The 23,607-nt window shown below is 39.6% G+C and overlaps 1 protein-coding gene and 1 pseudogene across 1 annotated transcript; both read right to left on the reverse strand.

Moving 5' to 3' along the window:
• Nucleotides 1–238: 238 nt before the first annotated feature.
• On the reverse strand, nt 239–1,168 carry LOC118996782 (olfactory receptor 1044-like; annotated as a pseudogene).
• Nucleotides 1,169–11,360: 10,192 nt separating this feature from the next.
• Nucleotides 11,361–12,299, reverse strand: LOC118996773 (olfactory receptor 1052-like). Its single transcript, XM_037060322.1, has one exon. It carries the CDS (start codon nt 12,297–12,299, stop codon nt 11,361–11,363), a length of 939 nt encoding a protein of 312 aa, XP_036916217.1.
• Between the last annotated feature and the right edge of the window lie 11,308 nt (nt 12,300–23,607).

The following is a 23,607-nucleotide window of genomic DNA, read 5'->3' on the forward strand; positions in this document are numbered from 1 at the left end:
GAGGGGAGAGGGGAGGGAATTTCAGGGGAAATAAGGGAGGGATTTAGTGGAACCTATATAAAGGATACATGCACAACTTAGAAGGGTGGAAATGGGAGGGAGGGGTGATGATGGGGGATGGGATGGTATGGGAGTAATATACAGAAAACTGTACTTGAAAAATAATTAAATAAAAAAAATGAAAAAAAAACAATAAAAATGCCCAATCTTCTCAAGATCTTTAAATAAACACTTTGGGTCAATCACAACACAATTTAGAGCCAACTGCTATTTTCAGGACATCTTTCACATCCTTATTCCTCAAACTGTAGATCAGTGGATTTAACATCTGAATGACAACTATGTAGAAAACAGAGGCCATTTTGTCTGTGTCCATGGAGTGACTAGAGCTGGGTTGGAAATACATGAACAGGAGTGTCCCATAAAACATAGCCACAGTGGTTAAGTGGGAGTCACAGGTAGAGAAGGCTTTGTGTCTGCCCTTGGCTGATTTCATTCTAAGGATGGTGGTTATGATGTAGCTGTAGGACAGGAGGAGAGTGACAATACTGAACCCCAGAACACAGCTACTGTAAGTGAACATGACTATCTCATTGATGGTTGTGTCTGTGGTGGAGAGGGCTAGTAAGGGTTGAAGTCAGAGAAAAAGTGATGGATGGCAGTGGAATTGCAGAATGACAAACGAATTGTGAAATAGGTAAAGATTGCAGAGACTTTGGATGTACACAATGGCCACTAGCTGAGTACAGACTCTTCCAGACATGGCTGTTGCATGCAGAAGTGCATTACAAATGGCTACATAATGGTCATATGCCAAGACAGACAGCGTGACACATTCCACATCTGCAAAGGTACCAAAAACGAACATCTGAACAGCACATAAATTATATGCAATCTTCTTTTGCTGAGATAAGAAATCAGTCAGCATGTTTGGGGAGACAGAGGAAGAGTAGCAGATAGCACTGAATGGCAGATTGCTCAGGAAATAATACATGGGCATGTGGAGCCGGGGGTCCATGTTGATCAGCAGGATCATCCCTAGGTTGCCCATCACAGTGATGCCATAAACCAGCAGGAAGAGCACAAAGAGCACCTGCTGCACATCCTGCCTGTCAGAGAGTCCTAAGAGTATGAAGTCAGTAAACACAGTGCAGTTATCAACAGCCATGATTCATGTCTGGAAATCCCTGATTGTAGAGGAAGGAAATGGATGTATAATGATAACATCATCTATTTTATTAGTTAAGCAGCAGATTCTTTCTATTTTCAGCAATTAGAAAAATCAGTACACAGTGGTAGAACTCCATGAGGATATTTGACTCTCAGAAATACATGCTATAGAATGTGAGTCAATACATGTTAATGATAATATCTCTTAAGTTTATATAGCATTCTACCAATTTTGTGGCACAATTTTTATATGAAATCATGCTATTTTCATACCAACCTATGCAATATTTGTGATACTTTTTGTTACCCCCTTCTTAAATATTAAGAAATTGATGTTTTCATGACTGAGGCAATAGTTTTAAATTAATTGGTTCAGTAGCCATATCTTCTGATAAGATCGTTGCTGTTTTTCAGTACTGCAGAGATTGTATTATGTCGTGTAATTGAGAAACATAATTAGTTGAGAGATACAAATAATGACTATGTTGTTTTATTTTTCTTCACCATTAAACTTGTGGATGGGCAGAAGTATTGTGGGTTTCTGGATATAAGATTCCCCTGTTCTCCTATTTCCTAACAACCCCTCCTGTCCTTTCCAGTCTCAATAGTCAGGGATAGAGATACTCTGTGATTCAGGGCCCACCGGAGCAAGAGGGTGGTGGTTGCTGGAGAAGAGGCTGGAGGATCCCCATGAGTGATAGTTACATTGAAATAGGCCTGCTCCCTCTGACAGCAGCTGTTGTTGAGCAGAGTTTCTGCAGAATGTTTGGGACCTGACTGTAGGCAAGCTGGTCAAGGGTGACAGAGAAGTATGAAAGTGTTACTGTATTTCTCTGTGAATAACTTTCCTCTAATCACCTAGAATCCACATGATGTATTCACCAACAGAACAGGTGTGTGTCACCCTGGCTGCCATAGCTCAGACGAATGAGCATGGGTCTGCCAACCACACAATCATGGTTCGATTCCCAGTCAGATAACATGCCTGGGTTGCAGGCCAGTTCCCATCTGGGGACTTATGAGAAGCAACCGAACATTGATACTTCTCTCCTTCCCTTCCCCTCTAAAGATAAATAAATACAATCTTTAAAAAATTAACAAGTGTGTTAATCACAGAATAAATGTCTTCATCTATCCACAGTTCAGTAAATTTAAAGAATAATCATATTGAACTCTGCCCCCATTTTGCCCAAAATTTAAATGCTTATTTTTTCATTATTGAAAGCATTTTATTTATGCTCACTTCAAAGGTAGAGTATAAGATTGAGAAAGAATCACAAGTTAAAATTCTGGTGAGTTGTACACATTGAAATGCTTTTTCATTGTTGTTCAAGTACAGTTGTCTCCATTTCCCTCCCATTAATCTCCCCTGCTCTACTCACCTCCCACTTTTCACTTTCTTGGCTCCCCACTGTTGTCTTTGTCCATGGTTCCCTTATACATTGTCCTTGACTTGACTCTTACCCTTCTTCCCCCTATTATTTGCCTTCTCCCTCTCCATCCTCTCTGGTCACTGTCAGGTTGTTCTTTATTTCCATGTCTCTGGTTCTATTTTGCTGGTTGATTTTTTTTATATTAGGTTCTGCTGATAGGTGAGACCATATGGTCTTTTACTGCTTTGCCCATTTCACTTAGCATAATATTCTCCAATTCCATCCATGCCATTGCAAAAGGTAAGAGTTCCTTTCTTTCTTTCTGCTGCATAGAGTTCCATTGTGTAAATATACCAAAGGTTTTTGATCCACTCATTTACTGATGGGCACTTAGAATATTTCCAAACTTGGATATTGTAAATTGTGGTGCTGTGAACATTGGGGTGTATAAGTTCTTTTGAATTAGTCTTGCAGGATTCTTGGGCTATAATCTCAGCAAAGGAAAGGCTGAGTTAAAGGGCAGTTCCATTTTTAGTTTTTGGAGGAAATTTCTCAGTGTTTTTTTTTAATTATTATTTTCCTTGAGTAGCTCTGTAATCTGCCTCTCTTTGCTTTAAAGAATTGTTCTTTGGAGGTCAATTGAGTTCTATAATTCACTGTTATTATTTACCCGATCAATATGTTATGTATATCATATTTGACCTCTTCTGCTCTGTCAGAACGTAGTGACAGTGGAGTTGAACCTAGGGGTACAGAAAAGAAAATCTGTTTAAGGATGTAGTGATCAGTGAGTGTGCAGTTCCCCAAACCCTTGGCATAAACTCATTTTAATATCTGTTCCTGTAGAAATAACTTTTAAAAAATAAAATATTTCTTTTAAAAATATAGAAAGAATAGGAAATGTAGAAGCTAAAGAACTTATATATTTGACCCATGGACATGAATTAAGGGCAGATGTGGGCGGAACACTGGTGAAAGGAGGTGTGAAGGGTGGAGGGAAATAGAGGGGAGGAAATCAAACAACTATAACAACATAATAAATAAATAAGTAAGTAAATAAGTAAATAAATAAATAAATGCAACGTCCATACTAAAATTTTTAAAAATATAAAAAGTACAGGTAAGAGGTTAAAAATAAAAAATCCTCCCCCCTCCTAAATCTATGCTTACATTTTATTGTATGTCCTGCCATTTATGTATATGTCTTTAAAATATTAGATTGATAAAAGTAGGTAAATTTTTGTATAACCTTTTATACCCTCTATAGGTTTCATAGCACAAATTCTGCCTGATGAAGATAAAAATTAGAGACATCTAAACAGAAACCAGACAAACAGTGAGTCCCTGCCCTGTTCCTGTGCACTGACTTCTGTGTTCCATCCAGTGGATCTGCAGGAGGGATCAGCCCTGCCTCCCCACTGATCTGGGTTATATCATCATCTCCGGGTCTGGTCCATGGGCATTGAATAGTCTCTCAGGAATGTGTGACAGATATAATTAATTATATGTTTTATCATGTGTTATTTTTCTACAACAGGCAGGGTGATTGAGAAAGAATCAGACTTAAAGAAATGATAGGTGTGTTGAAAAACCACCTGAGTATTTTTCCACCAGCTAAACACAAGAGAGTGCTGTTTCTGTGGGACTGAAGAGCTCTAACCATCTTCTTACTATTCTGGGTTATATGTGGAGGAGACAGTCCTCCTTGGTCTCCTTCTTCAGATTCCTCCCCACACTCATTTTCCTCCCCTCAGGTGCTCCCTGTCTCCATGGATGCCAGGTGCCTCAGGCAACACTCCCTTCAAGCAAGATTCTAAGGTGATCTTCAAGACACAGGGGCCCTTGTAGTGTAACTCCCACTCCTCATGACACCCAGAATATGGAGAGCAATGTATTGTCAAAAAGTAGATCATTTAAATTCATTCCTGAAGAATTCATGTTCTAATAGAATGGCTTTCTTTAACTATGTGTTTAACGGGGGAGATTCACAACACAATTTAAGACTTCAGAGCAAACAAGAGAGAAAAATATGCTGTATGTACACAGTTTTCCCAATGTCACAGGTACTGGATAGAGAACAGCCTTCTCATAATCTCCTTCCTGCAGATAATGACTGTTGGGCCCTGAGGCATGGATGGTTATCACAAAGTTCAGCCCCCGATGATGTCATCAAGGAAAACCTGTTCAGTGTGGCTTCCTGGTGCAGGAACAGGGAAAGTAGTGAGTGAAGGCTGCTAAAAGTACCTGTGATATATAAGTGGGGTAGCACTTTCTGGTGACAAAAGATAATCATTTAATGAAATAGTTTATGGAAATTGTATGCTTTGTTAACTTTACATTAATATTTTGAAAATATGTGTATATAAGAAACTGTTAGAGATTTAGAATCTCTAATAAGCTTCATAGCATACTTTCAGTCCAATAAAGATAAAAATGAGAGGAATCTAAAACAGAAATCAGACAGTGGCCTACAATCTGATAGTAAATAGCCTTCACTTTTTGAAAAACCTTTTAAAGATATATATATTTTAAAATGCATGTCTCCAAGAGTTAAAACGTTTCTGCATCCAAGCCCTGAACAAAAATCAGAAAACTAGCCTTTCAAAGACTGTTTTTGGACCCTAACACAATCAATGCCAAAATGGTAAATAGTGCAGTATGTTTTCATAAAGTGTACAGATTTATAATCGTTGTGCATTTATTCTCTTATGTCTGTGTTTTTTCATTCAGCACTATGTATTTGAGGTTCCCTCAACCTATTGCACATGAGGACAGTTTATGCATTCTCTCTGCTGTGCAATATTCCAATGAATAATCATGCTAAATGCTTTTGTCAAATCCCAAATAATGCTACATTGATCATTTTTGTACAAGCTTTGCATGTGCATACTTTCTCATTTCTATTGGATACAAAACTACTGGTGGGATTTTAGGGGCAGCTGCAACAGAGAACTGCCATATAGTTTCCCAAAGTTGAACACCAGGTTGTAATTCCATCAGTGGGTGAGAGCTCTATACGTTCCACATTCAAACAGGTACTTCATATTAGTATCGATAATCTTTCTCATGGTAGCTGCTCTTAAGTTGAGTCATGGTACAGTATGTACATACAGAAAATATTTAAGCGGTAAGTATACAACTCGTTTTAAAAGTATCCTAGTGATCAGTATCCAGGTCAAGAAACAGAACATTATCAGACTCACTAAAACCTTCTACTTTCTCCCTCCTTTCAAGTCCTATTTAGTTCACACATTAGACACATCTTGGTTTATAGTAGCTAGAAGCATGTGCAATCTGATTTTAAATACATTTCAGGTGTCTTATAAGGGAATAGTGTATCAGTTCAATGCTATTATCTTTGTGCTTGTAGGTTTGACACCCTTCTCTGCTTGGGCAAAGATGGTCTAGTCCAGTTGCAGTCCTGCCATGTTGCTGCTCAAGATAGGACCCAGTCCAGAGGGAAAATTCCCAAGGCCATGGGTTAAAATGGACCTATTATTACCACAGGAAGGCTCTCCTGTTGTTTTTCTGCCATACTGTGTCTCAGAATCCCAGAAACAGTACCTCCTTAGAGAACAGAGTTGTCTCATTGTCCTCCTTGGATTTCCCTAGCAATCTGAAGTGTTTTTGGAACTGGAAAAGACAACATGTTCATAGTGCCTGTCATGTGCCAAACCAATAAGCGGAAGCAGGGACTGAATTTTTATGGGCACTTTAGTCAGATGGCTGGGGATCTGAAAAGATGGTGGATTCGCACCCTAATAGAACTCCCTTACATTTTTTTCCAAGCCAACATTTTTTAAGTAGGGAATAAACAAGGGGCAACGAGGGGTTTTGAAATTCAGGGAGAATTAGGTGAAAGAAACTATAGCATTCTCTTCCTGGGAAGTTAGCTGTTCCCACGGGAGGGTGGTGGTTTGTCCTTCCCTGGAACACAACGGTCCAGATTTATCAAAATTTGTCACTTCTACTAAATGATAAGTTTCCTCAGTACAAAATCTGCAAGAGTCACTGTGGAATAAAATCACAAAGAATGCAGCAGACATTTTAGAAATTCTCAGGAAGTTAAAAAATTAAATTAATGCCCAAATAAAAGATCAATGAAATAAAAGTTTGGTAACTAGAATTCCACAGCATTTCTTCAAATAGAGAGTACCACATATGCATTGAAAACATAAGAGAAAGCATGGAGTATTTAGAATATGGCCCGTTTTGGTCTGGCTGAGACAGTATAAAGAGTTACTGGTTTATACCAAATGAATGAAAGCAGTTCAACTTTTTGCAACATAGTATATGTAACATTGGGAGATTACATAATATCCCAATACATATCCGAGTACATAATTTTTCAATGGAGCCATTTTTTGTCTCTAAGTTGTTCCCAGTCTTCTTTCACATCCTTGGTCTATAGGTCATAAGACTGAGAGTTTAGCATGGGAATCACAAGTGTGTGAAACAATGAGCTCATTTTGTCTTGATCTACGAAGTAGGAACAACTTGGACTGAAATACATGAAGATTGAGTCCCCTGAGAAATTACAACCACAGTTAAGTAGGAGGTAGAGGTGAAGAAAACTTTGAACCTACCCTAAACACAGATGATCTCCATCANATACATTGGCCTATGTGCCCAGAATCAGGCCAAAAGAAAAAGAACATTACTAGCACTTTAGAAATTGTCTCCACACCCACTATGTTGGATCAGTTTGTATGTGTTTGAGATATACAGTAATCAAGTCATGTAATATTTTACACATCTTCCTCTGGCTTGTTTCACTCAATGTTATGTTTGTAAAATTTCTATATGTTGTCATATGTGGAAGTAGTTTATTCATCTTCATTGCTGTGTAGTTTCCCAATGTAAAAGATTATCGTGAAGTAATTTGCCAAATCTAGACCATAGGTCAGCAAAATATAGCACATAAAGTTTTATTAAAGCTGGGATGCAGCATTTCTTTCTAAATTGTTGATGTTTTCTTTTATGAAACAAAAGCAAATCTCAGTGGATGTGAAAAATTTTTATAGCCTACAAATCTTTAAAAAATGCACTACTTATCACTTTAAGAAAAAGTTTGTCAACTCCTGATTTAATGTGTTGAGAAAAACTGAGTTGTTTTCACATTTATAGTGTAGTAAATAATTCAATGCTGAATATTGTGTACATGTGTTTAGGTGACATATTCCTTGGTGTCTCTTGAGTATAATTCTGAGATTATTATTTGGGTCATAGACTATATATGACTAACATCTATGAAGTGCTTCAAATGGCTTAGTCAGGCTTTTCACCTTCGGTTAATTCATCTTGTGACAATCAATGACACACGTACTGTATTCTCTCCATTTCACAGATAGTTAACAGAGGCACAGAAAAAATAAGTTACTTATTCAAAGTGCCACTCAGGTGCTGGGTAGAGAGCTGGCATATGAATCAAGGGAATCTGGCTTCTTCCCTCATCCACTAATCTACTCTTGTCAATGGACAATCTATAGATGATTGCACACACATGCACATACACAGTTCTGAGGTATTTACTATATCCTTGAAGAAAACCAACTACACTCCATTGCTGCGTTAATGCTGAGCAGCAATTCTAAATCTTTTAAATGTTTTCTTATACTTTGGGGCTATAAACTGCATTGGACTATGTGAAAAATGAGTGTTTGGTGCAATTCTTGTGAGAGAAGTTTTATGTGTGCTGATATGGCTGTTGCGGGTTGCCAGTTAGAGCTTGTGAGTAGGGAATGAGACACATCTTAGGAAGTTGTATCTCACAAGGATTCTACCTTCAGTCCTTTGGCTTTCTTACTGGTGTCATATATGTCTTTGTTTGTCAAACTATGAAGCTGAACAGGTTCAGCTTCAGGATGACCCTGGTGTAGATCTGAGATAAATTTACCAATACTGGGAGAAGACTCCCCTGATGGGTGAACACGGAAGTCAGGTGAGGAGCCCATAGGGAGAAAGTGTTCCTCCTCCCAGTAACAAAGCAGATTTAAGACTGAGAAAAGGGTGAAAAATTTGGAGACGATGTGATGAAACAATTTCCACTAGTTGCCCTATGTGGAGAGTCACGCTCATGGATGACGTGTCCGCACAAGCTAGCTTATGCAGGGTAGGGGATTACACACAAAATGATTCACAACATTTTCTATCACAGTACTTCTGAATCAATGCAAAGGATGTTTGAACCAAGGGACCCTTATTGCCTCCAATGTATGACAAAACACCAGCTTCCTTTTCAAGACACTGCACTATTAAATTGTGTTTAGTAACTGTATTTCAAAGTAATCAGTATGCCAAAGTGGCATTTGGGAGGTAGTATAACTTCTTTCTTGAATTGTATAACATTGAATTCCCCTGGAACACAATTTTTGTATTTTACATATATATGTATATACATTTTTGAAATCTATCACTGTATATATCTAATCTATATGGGTATCAACACGTTTTTCTACACTCTGTCAAACCATAGCACACAATGTATATGAATAATGATTCAGTAAATGTGTCTTTCAACTATTTTTCTCTTGTTAGGCTGGTGGATATTTAACAAAGTGTAGAATAACAGCCATTAAAAGCTGATTCTGCTAATGTAGTTCATTTGCATGAGGATATTTTCAATAGTTTATTTTCATTGTTTTTTTCATTATCATTTATCATCCTTATAATCTCATCCACTTCTAACTACCCTGTGAGTATGTTCCTTTGTAAAATATATGAGTTTGGATAATGCTTTGAAAATAAAATGTATTGCACTATACTGTTGTTCATAATATATTTCTGGTGGAAAGTGGATCAGAGATAGATGAAATAGACAGATCTGAGGAATGATTAGAGATAAATGCTCTTTACTTAGTGTGTAAGTTATACATAGATCTTTACAGACCCATCACTTTAGTGTCCACAAGCCATTTGTGCACTTTCTGGAGAATGATGAAATATGTGTTGTCAAGCCTCATACCTTGAGATTTGTTGTGTTAGTGGCATCGAAAAAGAGGTAAAATGTTATCTAATACTTCATTTTTGTATATATTTGTCTGTTTTGTTATTTTGTGTCACTGACACCATGCAGGTGCTTTGGATAATAAACATGGTTTGCTCAGTCCTTGAGCTAAGAATGCTCATGATATAATATTGGAGCTGGTGATATAATAACAAAAGGATATTAGTGCAATGTGTAAAAGAGATAATTGTCTGTGATTTAAGAGTGGGACATTTAACCAAAGCTGAGGATTGTGTTGTTTCACTCTTATGATGTTTGACAAATGTACATTAAACGCACTTTATACGTTAAAATGAGGTGTGTGTGTCTATATAAAGAGAAAAGAATCTAAATGAGGAGTTTATTAACTAGCCATCCATGGAGAAGAAGAGAGAGCCTCCGGGTTTTTTTTAATAAAATGGCAACCTTAAAATTACATGAACATTCTGAGAACCTGAGATTATACACTACTTTTTCACAATAGTATCAACAGTTACTAAATAATAGTGTAAATACCAGGTACAATCAGCTTAAGGGATTAAAATAGATCTTAGCATTATTTAATATCAGCCCACTAAGCAACGACCACTATTAAATTGTGTTTAGTCCAAGGTTTCAGGTTATTTCACAGATTGACAGAGAATCAATTTAAGGCATTACAAGTGGAATACTACTGTAAATACTACTTGTTTGTTTGTTTTTGTCTCCATAGAACACAAATTTTTCTTAATATTTCTGCAACTTAAACTATATCAATTGGGAATTTATGTTTTCTAAAAAGTTAATGCTATGAATACGTTGTAAAGGGAGATAAAGTACACACATTAAGCACACTTTATGCGTGAAGAGGACAGTGGCTGTGAGAGAAAGTCAAGGTCCTAGATCACCAAGAGTCATTCATGCAGTTTCTGTACAGTTGTCAAGAGCATGTATCTGTTCCCCAGAGGGAGGGCAAGAGGACACATCCACAGCCTGATGTGAAGGCTGTGTTGTTGCAAATAAATCTAGAGTTGCTGATCCTGCCAACTCCCAGGGTAGAATGATCAGAAATACAGGATCTGAGAAGTGGTCTACATCACATAATCTGTGTCCCTGACACTTACTCAGCCTTGGGCAAAGGAGAAGTACAGGTGTATTCTGTGTAAAATGAACATGCTAGAGTAAACAAAAAAAAAAGTGATTTTATTTTTCATTCACAAAGGCTGCTTTTTACATATGTCTTGCAGGGGACACATCTTCATTCATCCTATAAATGTTTTTGAATGGCATCCTGAAAATAAGCATTGTAAATATCAAAGTAGAAATGCTGGTGAACAAGAAACACAAGAGTCTTGCATTTATGGGACTTTGAGCTAGGCAGAAGAATTTTAATTCATTCTTATTCATTCATTTACTATCTGTTACTTCTAAGAGTTATGATGGGAAATTTATAGGATAATACAAGCACATAGGAAGAAGAAAATGAAAGCTAATCTAAACTATTAAAACTCCTTTCTGGCTCAGCAACTTTATTAAAATCGTTGTTTAAAAACTGGAATTTTAAACATGGAGCAAGATGGTTGTATGCACATCTGGGATACATACACTCATGAAGAGAGCAGAGTAGTACACAAAGATCCTCTTTGCAAAACAGTTGAGGAAACCTATTACTTGGTTTTTTTAGTTCAAAGAAATAAAGGTTCATAATGACTATTCTATACATTTTCTTTAGGCACAGAGGTGGGTAAGGAAATATCCAGAATTGTATTTGTGAGAATACATAAAACTGTGCCATGTCCATAAATGTTAGCTGTCAACATCTATAAATAAAACCTGTGTGATTGAACGCACTTTCACCCAATACATAATTTAGTGCCAACTGCTTTGTTCAGAGCACCTTTTACATCCTTATTCCTCAAACTGTAGATCAGTGGGTTTAACATGGGGATGACAACTGCATAGAAAACAGAGGCCACTTTGTCCGTGTCCATGGAGTAACTTGAACTAGGTCGGAAATACATGAAAAGGAGTGCCCCATAAAATATAGCCACAGCGGTTAAGTGGGAGGCACAGGTAGAGAAGGCTTTGTGTCTGCCCTCAGCCGACTTTGTGCGAAGGATGGTAGTTATGATGTAGCTGTAGGAGAGGAGGACAGTGATGACATTGCACCCCACAACACAACTACAGGAAACAGTTAATGCTATTTCAGTGGTGGTTGTGTCTGAGGTGGAGAGGGCTAGTAAGGGTGGGAAGTCACAGAAAAAGTGATTAATGATGTTGGATTTGCAGAATGACAGTCTAATAGTGAAATAAGTGAAGATGATGATATTCATCAAACCTGCAGTATAGGCAGTGGCCACAAGCTGGATGCACACTCTCCTGGACATGGTAACTGTATACAGAAGTGGATTACAAATGGCCACATAACGGTCACACGCCATTACAGACAGCATGAAACAGTCCACAACTGCAAAGGCACCAAAAAAGAACATCTGAACCACACACAAATTATATGCAATCTTCTTTTGATCAGATAAGAAATCAGCCAGCATCTTGGGAGAGACAGAGGAGGAGTAGCAGACATCACAGAAAGACAAATTGCTCAGGAAATAATACATGGGCGTGTGGAGCCGGGGATCCATGTTGATCAGCAGGATCATCCCTAGGTTGGCGATCACAGTGATGCCATAAACCAGCAGGAAGAGCACAAAGAGCCCCTGCTGCACCTCCTGCCTGTCAGAGAGTCCTAAGAGTATGAAGTCTGTAAACATGGTGCAGTTCTCAGCAGCCATCACTCAGATCTGGAAATCCCTGGTTGTGGAGGAAGGAAATGCAAGTGGAGGGCAAAATCATCTGAGTGTCTAAGCAGTTAAACTGGTGGTTCCTTCTATTTGTCAGTAGTTAGAAAAAGAGCTGAACAATACACGTTCTCTGTAAGTAAAATGACTCTCTGCAATATTTCCAGTTTAATATGAATTGATAAAATGGTAATACAGCTTATATAGAACACGTAGCACACTTCGATACAAAAGAAATCATTTCATTTCTATGCCAACCTATGTAGTATTTTCCCTTCTTATAGTTAAGGAAATTGATGTCCGCAGAGTTGACCTAATTGTTAGAATGGTTTGTTTCAGATAGCCCATATGTAATTACAAGGTTGTTTCTTTTCTTGATGCAGTGTAAGTGTTATATTCTGCAATAAAGAAACATAGTGAAGTGAGACACGCTGATAACAAATATATTTCTTCATTTTTTCCTCATTGTTCAATACTGTAAAGCTGGCAGATTACTGCCTTGTTTCTTGATGTATCAATTCCCCGTTTCCCCATTATCCCCTGGTTCTATCCAGCCTCAGTCTACAAGGGATAAAGATAGTCTGTGATCCAGGACTCCCAGAGCAGGGAGCGTTGACTAGAGAAGAAGTTGGAGGGATCCCTGTGGATGATAGGTTAGAGTGCACACAGTGGGACATGTAGGACTAACCATGCCCCCTCTGACAGCACTGCTTGGGGGAGGTGCGTTGGGACCTGATAGTAGGTATCCCGGTAGAACAGGATACCCAGAGGCAAATGAGGTTTACTGTGTGAGACCCTCTACTCTATTCTGCTAGAGTCCACTTAATCTATTCAACAAAAGATCAAATGTGCAAGATACAAAGTAATGTCCTCATCACATGTCCTTGGTCCCATAACGTCAGAGAGATTTACATCTGAACTGGGCCCCTTCCCAATTTTCTAGAAATGTTAAAATTGCTTGACAATATTCATGATCCCCTTCCTCTTGAGAATCTGTGAAGTCTGCTTTTGTTTGATTAAAGGAAGTTGGACCTTGGAAAATCAATTAAATTCTTTGTTCTGCTGTTATATTGTATAAACCAGGCATATCATATATAATATAGTATGTGACCTCTTCTATTCTGTTGGAATATTAGAAAATGGAGCAGAATGTGGAATAAAAAAAAAAAACTACCTCTGAATAATCTTGTAGTGATTCATATGCAACTTAACAACTCTTGGTCTGAACTCATCACATTATCTGTGATTGTTGAGATATTTAACAAAAAAACTTCATTTCAAACTGGAACTATTTATAAAATATATAAAAGTACAGGTAAGAGAGTAAAAACAAAAAATGCCCATCCATCTTCACAAATAATACTCTGATTTTATTCTTCCTTGCCATTTTTAATGTTTTTAAAATAATGAGATTGATAAAAGTAAGTAAAAGTATGATAATATTTCTTACCCTCCATTACTTTTAAAATGTGTTTTCTGTCAAATAAAGATAGAAGCAGTAAAGACATATAAAATGGAAATGAGAAAACCACAATTAAAACCTGTACCTGTTCCAGATGACAGATTTTTTTGTTACCTGCAATCTGTCTGCCAGAGGGTTCACCATTGTCTTCTCAGAGACCTAGCTTATAAAAACATGGCTGTGTGTGGACCTGGGTGCTGGTCTCTCAGGAACAAGTGACAGGTATAATAAGATGTTTCATCATCTGTTATTCCCCACAGGCTGGGCAATTGAGAAAGAAACATGGGCCTTTTTAAAATGTAGCTTTTTTCCCCTCCCTACCTTATTGCCTAATATTGTACTTAGCAATAGTACAGTGACTACACTGAGCACTCTTTACTTTCAGCTCACCAGATTTTATACAAGTATATCTTTTCTATCTCATAATTTACAAAAACCACCACTCGCATTGCACACAAAAAGTAGGAGATGATGATATGATAAAACAGATCATTTTCCTTGAGTTGCTCTTTGTGGAGAGATGCCATTCATTAATTTATCTGTCTGCAGAGGCTAACTGAAGAAGGAGAGGTGGTCACAGATAAAATAATTCATAACATTTTTTAGCACAGTACTTCAGAATAAATGCAAAGGATCTGTGTGCCAAGGGGCTCATATTGCCCCCAATATATGACAAGACAATCCACCATGTACAAATTCTCTCAGGAATCACAACAGTATACAGTGAAGGGTTACAGATGGCGACATGGCAGTCGTATGTCATAGCAGGCAAGGTAAAGGATTCTGTGTCTGGAAAAGCACAGAAGAAAAAAACCCTGCAAGGCATGGCCATCATAAGAAACAGGTTTGTTCTCTGAAAGGCTATTGGTCAGCATTTGGGAACAATGACTGAGGAGTAAGGAAGGTCTACAAAGGAAAGTTTGCTAAGGAAAAATTACACAGAGGATTGAAAGCATGGCTTATTAGTTGATTTAGTAAAGTGGGCAAAAACTTAGTAATAAGTTGAATTACAACTAAATAGAATCCATGTGTATAGCCTCCTCTCTGATTACATGTTGTGAGCAAACAAAAATAGTTAGCTCCTATTGATCTTTATGCTAGTGTAATTCAGGGTGCTGAGTGTTAACAATTGTGTCAATACGGGCTTTGGATGTGTCAGAATTTTTCTAGGAGTAAGAAGAATTTAAACTTGACTTTGGAGTATGAGAAAATTTATCTTTACCTTGAAGGATGGGCTTATAAATATGTAAAACAGAACACAAGCATCCAATGAGTTATATTACTATTGCTATGGTTGGCAGGAAGGGAACAAGATGACTTGGGCTCATTCTCTCATTTATGTAAAAAATGTTATGACACTAACAGTGTTAAGAACTTTGTTTATATCATCTAATCATTAAAAACACCCTATTACATAGGCATAGAGAAACTGAAGAGAGTAAGAAGCATTAATGAGGTGTCTTATGTTGTGGCCTCAGAGAGTGTGAACGAGAGGTAAGACTACAAAAGTAATGGGGGAAATGTCCCCATCACTGATGCTATGTTAGTGGTTAATTTATTCTTATTTTGCTTGTTTTGAAAATAATAAAGGTATTTAGAGAATATAAGACCTTACTACCGAGTTAGAATTTGGTAGAATTTCACTTTGGCTGCAAATGAGCTTTATGGCCTTGCCCAATAAAATACATATGTCTTAATCTTCCCTGTGAGAATAACAACAAATATCTCACAAGGTGGCTGTATGGGCTAAATTAGGAAAATTACTTATCTATCTATCTATCTATCTATCTATCTATCTATCTATCTACCTACCTACCTATCTATCATGTACATTCTTTAGAGAGACTGGCACACTGTAGGTGAACAGTAAATATTAGTTTCAGTTGCTCCACTGCTCTCTCTTCTCCTTCATTTATGACTAAGGTTCTGTGACAAGGTTTTTTGTTAATAATGACTATCAGTTATATAATGATTATAATTTACGATATAATATTCTAAATTCTATATATAACTGATTTAATTGCCCCCTCCAAAGAAGCATTAAATCGTGGGCTTTGGCAAGAAATTGTTGGAAAAAGAACTAAGTGCATGTGAGATTTTCTTTTTGGTATTATGATTAGAGTGATTCCATATGAGTATAAGGTAGGTTAAATAAATAAGTTCCTAAAGTTTCTTGATGCTCTAAAACCTCTAGATTTTTCCAGGAATCTGAGGTAGGCCATAGCACTACTTATTTACCCTTTAAATAAATACCGTTTGAATATTTATTCTCACACTATCCTACACCCATTAACTATGTTTTATTCACCTATTTAATTCAATGTAGAGTCCAATAATTGGGCAATGCAGTGAATGAATCACTACATCTTTCTAAGTTCATGTGCTAAGGTGCCCCAGGGTCTATTCTTGATGTAGCCTCTTCTCTCATTCTTTGATACATCATTCTCTCTACATAATTCTTTACTGTCCAAGTGCAGCAGTACATCTGAGGATCAAACTGAAGTTAAGATTCCAAAACTAAAACAATTGACAAGCAACAGAACACATTCATACTTTAAAATAAAAAAGGGGAGAGAAAAGACTGACGTTTATTCTACCCTACATGTACTGAATCCATAGTTACATAGGCTGCTTCCAGCACTTGCCTATTGTATGTCCTAAGAATCCTAAAATACCAATTCAAAAGAAACTATGCACCCCAATGTTCATAGCAGCACAATTTACAATAGCCAAATGCTGCAGGCAACCTAGGTGCCCATCAGTAAAGGAAAGGATCAAAAATGATGCTACATTTACACAATGAAATTCTATGCAGCAGAAAGAAAAAGAAGAGATCCTGCCCTTTGCAAAGCATGGATGGAACTGGAGAGCATTGTGCTAAGTGAAATAAGCCAGGTGGTGAGGGACAAATACCATATGATCTCACCTTTAACTGTAACATAATCAACAAAAGAAAAAAAAGCAAACACAATATAACCAGAGGCATTGAAATTAAGAACATTCTAACAATAGCCAGATGGGAGAGGGAAAGGGAGAGTGGGGAGAAGGGTTTTCAGGACCTACTATAAAGGACACATGGAGAAAACCAAGAGGGAGGGTGGAAGCAAGGGAGGGAGGTGGGGTGAGGGGGAGTGGTGGGGAGAAAATGCAGACAACTGTGATTGACCAACAGTGAAGTAATTTAAAAAAGAAATTATTTTACCCCAAAGCTAAAAAAAATCTGGTACATTCACACAACAGAATGCTAAATAGGAGAAAGAAAGGAGTTCCTACCCTTTGTGACAGCATGGATGGAAATGGAGAGCATTGTGCAAAGTGAAGTAATGCAGGTGGTGACAGACAAACACCATATAATCTCAACTACAAGAGGAACCTAAGGAACAAAATAAACTAATTAGCAACGCAGAACCAGAGGCATGGAAATGTGGAACAGACTGAAAGTGACCAGAGAAGAGGGGGAGAGGGATAAAGGTGGAAAGAAGGGAGGGTACTACTCAAGGAACATGTATGAATGACCCATGGACATGGACAACAGACTGGGGAATGACTATGGAAGCAGGAGGCGGGGGGTGGGCTGGGTGAAGGAGGGAAAAAGGGGAGAAACTGGGCCAACAGTAATAGAATAACAATAAAATACTTTTTTAAATGTCTATTTAGGCACTTCATCTACTTTTAAGCAGTTATTTGGGGTGGCTTTTGCTACTGAGTTATAGAAATTCCTCGTCTAATTTGGATATAAACCCCTTATGAAGTATACCATTTGCAAATATTTTCTCCCATTCTGTGGGGTGTAGGAGACCGTTCTGTGTGGCGTGGGACCAGCTCCTACTGGGAGATGCACAGTATCCACACCCATGGACAGGTTCTCCCATGGGGAATCAGGCCTGCAATGTGCCTAGGCTGCTTTGAGTCTTGAGTTTTGCTAAAAACCCCCTCACCTGGAATTGTGGCAAACATTTACTGCTAAGTAACTTCCCCAAATCCACGCTAAACCTTCCTAGGACCAGTGTAACCCATTCAACCACTTTTGCCCTTTTCATCTGCAAATATCCCTCTTCTGTGATGTGATTACCAGCATCCTCTCCTTTGTTTTCTGTAAAAGGTAACCACCTAAAGGGAACTTGTGCATAGTAAATGAGGACCATCCTGTGATGGGCCCAGAAACCCAATAAAGGCTGTCCAGGCAAGGGCCACAGCAAGAGAAAAGCCACACTGTCCCTTTTCCTCCACCAAACTTGGTAGTCCATGTGAATGTCTCATTTCATGCATAATGACCCAGACACTACAGGCTGGTGTCCTCATCAGTGAAGTGCCTTTTTATTTGGTTGGTTGTTTCCTATGATGTGCCATAAAGTCTGGTTTTGAACTTGAGACCCTGGACTTGAAGCTGATGTCATGATGGGGTGAGCTCTTACCTGTCCTGACAGCTTCTGCCATCTCCCTCTGGGAGCCCTGAGTTGTCATTTAACAAGTCTGACAATGTCACGGGAGAGACTTTGACTATATAGTCCTTTATCTACATAGAAAAAAAAAGAGAAGGAACTAGAACAGCCTAATATCCTAACCATCCCTGCTAGGCACCATTCATAGAACAAAGTCAGCTTGGACACTCCTATCAGCCAAACACCAGAGAATGACCTCAGTCCACACCAAAAGAATCATTCAGTCAGGTTTTCCTTGAACTAACAGATGGAGGATGAGGAGGGTGAAGAGAAACAACCCTAACTTTGAACCTTGTATATGTATAAAACTTGACATAGTAATCCCTGGCTGGTATAGCTCAGTGGATTGAGCATGTGCTGTGAACCAAAAGGTCATCAGTTTGATTCCCAGTCAGGGAACATGCCTGGGTTGCAAGCCAGGTCCCCAGTGGGGGCCACATGAGAGACAACCACACACTGATATTTCTCTCCCTCTCTATCTTCCTCCCTTCCCCTTTCAGAAAATAAAATAAATAAAATCTTTCAAAAAATTGAACCAAGTAAATAGAAATTTTTAAATTATTAATGAAATGACTCATAAAAGAGATTATTTTACGTATTTGGAAGATGTAAGTATAGATAGTATTTATATCTAAAAAATAAATTCTATATAGGTTAAAAATTTTTGAAAGTCATTTTAAAAAATAAGAATTAAAAATGCATAAAATCTTTTAAGAAGAAAACAGAATTTTCCAAGAGTGACGTGTAGAAGTGTCAGGATGGGTGTAGTAGGATAAAATGGCGGTTGAACTACAACCCAAAATGGTGGCTGAACTACAATCCAGAAAAGATGGCTGACGTCAAACCAGAGAGCCAAAAGGGTGGGCTTTATCAGCATAGCGACCTGAGCCGGAGGAGAACCACCAATGATATATTCCTGCTTTGTTCAAGGGGGACCAATCCTGAGCTCCCATGAAGAGAGCCAACCAAAAAAAACCCGACCACATTCCCTGCTTGGGCGTGACCTCTTCAGCCCCACTTGGGGACCGTGGAGAACCTCGCCAGGAAGTGCAAACCCCAATAAAGCTCTATACTGCCTAACTTTGTGGCTGATTGGCATTTCTTCCTCAACGGAGCCTAAGAAAACCTTTCATTTGGTGTTGAACCCGCGAGGAGTTGTTGTCTGCTGAAGACCGCTCCTCTCCCTACTCCCTGAGAAAGCCTCATGGCCACCCCACCAGTCCAGACAAAGAACCAGGGTAAGAGCCATTGCCCCTAAGTTTCTGGTCCCCAAACGCTGATTCCAGGCCCCTGTCTGCTGGGAGAGACTGCTCTCCACCAAATCGCAGCGCTACATTGGGGTGACCCTTTTGGGAGACGCTGCTCTCCCTCCGCTGAGAGGCTCTAGGCACCAGAGGAGACGTCCCTGGGCCTAGACCTCCATTTTTACCCCACCGGATCAGCAGATTGGGTTGAGGGATGCCGATTCCCATCTGCTGCTCCTCCTGGGACCAGGAATAGGGGGGGGGGGGTAGGAGTCCAAACCAGACCCTAAGTCACCTCTAGGGTTCCTCCTGAAAAATTTGCCAACAATTGCTTCTAACTTCAAGTGAAATGGCTGATTTTTTAATCCACTATGGCCTGGCCATTATATCAGCTCAATAATTGTGAAACCTGGCCTCCTGAAGACACTTTTGATTTTGCTACCCTTACTGACCTAGATAATTTTTGCAGATGGACTGGCAAATGATCTTAGGTCCCCTACATTCAGGGCTTTTGGGCTTTGCGCTCCCGCCCGAATCTGTGCCCCCAATGCTCCACAGCCAAGTTCTCCTTGCCCAAGGGAACCCTGAACCTGTCCGGCCTCCTAAACCTACTGCCCCAGAACCTCCCTCCTCCTTTTCTGATTTCCCTGAAGATCTTGCTTCCCCTCCTCCTCCTCCTTATCAGCTCCCACCAACAGCTACTCCAGCCCCGTCTCTCCCCTCCCAACTGGATTCTCCCCCTCCCTCTGAAGACCTTTCTTCCCCAATCAGCTCACACACCTGCTCCTGTCTGAATCTAGAGCCCCTAGACTCCCACATTTTCCCCTTCTGGGAAGTGGCAGGAGGAGAAGGTGTCCCTTGGGTCCATGTCCCCTTCTCACTAACTGACCTCTCTTCAATTGAGAAATGCCTAGGCTCTTTTTCCACTCACCCTACCAATTTTATCAAAGAATTCCAGTACCTAGTCCAGGCTTATGACCTCACATGGCATGACCTGCACATCATTTTAACTTCCACCATGACCCTGGACAAGTGCGGCTGCATCTGGACTGCAGCTAAGGCTCATGCAGACCAAGCCCATGCCACTAATCCCCTCATGCCAGTAGGGGCTGAAGCCGTGCTGGAGGCAGAACCAGACTGGGACAACCAGGTAGGACAGGCGGGTTGGAGACACTGTGACCAAGTGGTCAAGTGCCTGATATGCAACAATCTGCCCAGAAAGCAGTCAATTACAATAAGCTCAGAGAGGTCACCCAAGGCCCCAGAGAAAGTGCAGCACTGTTTCTCAACAGACTAACTGAGGCAATGGTGCTCTATATCCACCTTGACCTGGCTTCTAATGCTGGGGCTGCTGTCTTAGCTACTCACTTTATCTCCCAGTCTGCTCCAGATATTAGAAGGAAACTAAAAAAGGCTGAGGATGGCCCCCAAACCCCCATCCAAGATCTGGTAAATAAGGCATTTAAGGTTTTCAATAACCAGGAAGCAGAGGCTGAGGCTGCCTGCCAGGCTTGCCTACAGCAAAAAGTAGCCCTGCAAACCCAAGCCATGCTAGCAGCCCTGCGGCTGGCGGCAAACACTGGCATGGGAGTGAAGCCTAAGTTTGGACCAAAGAACACCCCACCAGGGGCCTGTTTCAAGCGTGTCAAAGAGGGGCACTGGGCCCGCCAGTGTCCTCAACCTCAGCCACCAATGAAGCCTTGGCGACAGCTTGGTCACTGGAGAAATCCCTATCCCCTTAGAGGCTCGTCCCCAGCACCCCCATGCCAGGGGACCAACTGATCAAGGTGTGGACTCTTCCCTGGCTGTGCCGGAACTTCTCAGGCTCCTAGATGTCTGAAGCGGCCTGGACTTGAAGACCCCCATCACCCTCGCTGAGCCCAGGGTAATGCTGCATGTAGTGGGTAAGTCCATCTCTTTCCTAGTGGACATGGGGGCTACCTACTCCATTTTACCATCTTTTTGAGGACCTCTTACTCCCTCCCAGATCTCAGTCATGGGGGTTGACGGGACACCATCTCACCCATGGCGAACCCCCTGCTTAACTGCAGTCTAGATGGCTTTCCCTTTTCCCATTCATTCCTTGTCATACCCTCCTGCCCTATTCCACTTTTAGGACTGGATGTTCTCTAACTATTAGGCGCCACTCACCAGATCGCACAAATCCCGACCCCTTCTTCCTCCCTTATCCTCCTGCTATTAGAAAACCTACTCGCCTCTCCCTGATGAACCAGAAATGGCAGACCTTTAGCCTCTCTCCTCTATGCCCCCCTGACAGCAGGTAGTAGCTGGATTGAACATGGCACCCCTTATCCTATCAAAGAGGTTGGAATGTCAGGATGGGTGGGGTAGCATAAAATGGCAGCTGAACTACAACCCAGAAAAGACGGCTGATGTCAAACCAGAGAGCCGAAAGGGCGGACTTGGCCAAAATGGATATCCACATAGCAACCTGAGCCTGAGGAAAGCCACCAATGGTATATTGCCACTTTGTTCAAAGGGGACCAATCCCCAGTTCCCACAAAGAGAGCCAACCAATATAAAACCCCGCCATACTTCCTTCTTGGGCGTGACTTCCCTGGCCTCACTCTGCAGACCTGAGAACCTCACCTGGGTGCGCAAACCCCAATAAAGCTCTAACTTTGTGGCTGATTGGCATTTCTTCCTTGGCAGATCCTAAGAAAACCTTTCAAGAAGAAATCAAAAAGTGAAAGAAATATAAATAAAATGCAACATATTTATGTAAGAATACCCATAATTATAGCATAAATAACATAAGGTAAATAATTGTAGCAAATATCAAAGACGACTAAAAATTTGTAGCAAATATGTACATAAATTTAATCTTGAAAGAATTTATCAAAATTCATTAGTAAAATTCTCACTCCAGTAGATTGAGAATTTAATAATAAAAATGACAAAGTTAATGGAGTGGATTCTATGGCCATTGCTCAGGGAACAGAGAGCACAAAGACAGTGAAGTAGCTTTCCCTGACTTCACAGAGACCATTGAATGCAGACAATTAACCAAGACTTTTCTCTTATCACATGAAGTAACTACACAAATTTAAAAATTGGCTAAATGTCTGTCTTCCTCTTTTTGAGCTGCTGTAACAGAATACCATAGACTGGGTGGTAGACAACTAACAGTTATTTCTCACAGTTCTAGAAACTGAGACCAAGGTTGAGGTGCAGGCAGCTGCAGTGTCTGGTGAGGCCTTGCTTCCTAGTTCACAGACAGCCATCTTCCCTGGGTCCTCACCTGACATAAAGGACAAGAGAGCTCTCTGGGGTCTGTCTCTGTAATAGGAACACAAATCCTATTTATAAGGACTCCACAGTCATGACCAAATCACTTCCCAAAGGCCCCACCTCCAAATACAACCACATTTAAAAAAGATTTAAGTCATAAATTGGGGCTGGGGGTGAGATAGATGTGAAAAATATGCATGAAATCTATAAAAATGTGCAAAATTGGAAGAATTAATTATAAAAATTCTGATAAAATCAAGTGCTTGATATTATTTAATGAATAGTGTTATGTTTGGGAACAATTTAAGATGATATAAGAAACCTCCATGTAATAAGGACAAGGGTTGAACTCAAGATACAAGATTTCAATACAGTGTGATTTCCCCTAGAGAAGGACCCATTGCCTTCTCGCCATAGCTCCTCATATAAACCTAGACTAAATACAGAGGCAGAATCATGAGTTTCTTTGACTACTTGTTTCCTACCACATCAGAGACACACATATTTTGTTTCTAACCTGGTTTATACAAAGGATGTTATGACTGAGGTCTCTGAGAAATAAACCATATATTCTGGTCTCTTTTTTACCTAATAATCTACATTCCATAACTAAAAGGGTAGGAACGACACATATTGTCAGCATCACCCAAGATATCTGGTCAAGTTCTGTATTGCATATTTGAAGCTCAAGGATTAAGGATTTTTCTAATTATATATCATATATAAGGCAGAGCCTTGGTCTCTATAGAAGGCTATGAAACACTACAAGCTAAAAGGAAATGGGATATTGAAAAATGCAGGGGAGTTATCAAATATTCTAGATTATCTGGAAAAATTAATGGATCCTCTTCATGAAAATATAATCCACATGAGCAGATAATAAGATTTTCCAATTGGGAAAA

This window comes from Sturnira hondurensis, unplaced genomic scaffold (assembly GCF_014824575.4).
Source record: "Sturnira hondurensis isolate 20B ecotype Veracruz unplaced genomic scaffold, ASM1482457v3 Scaffold0011707, whole genome shotgun sequence".
Lineage (NCBI taxonomy): Eukaryota > Metazoa > Chordata > Mammalia > Chiroptera > Phyllostomidae > Sturnira > Sturnira hondurensis.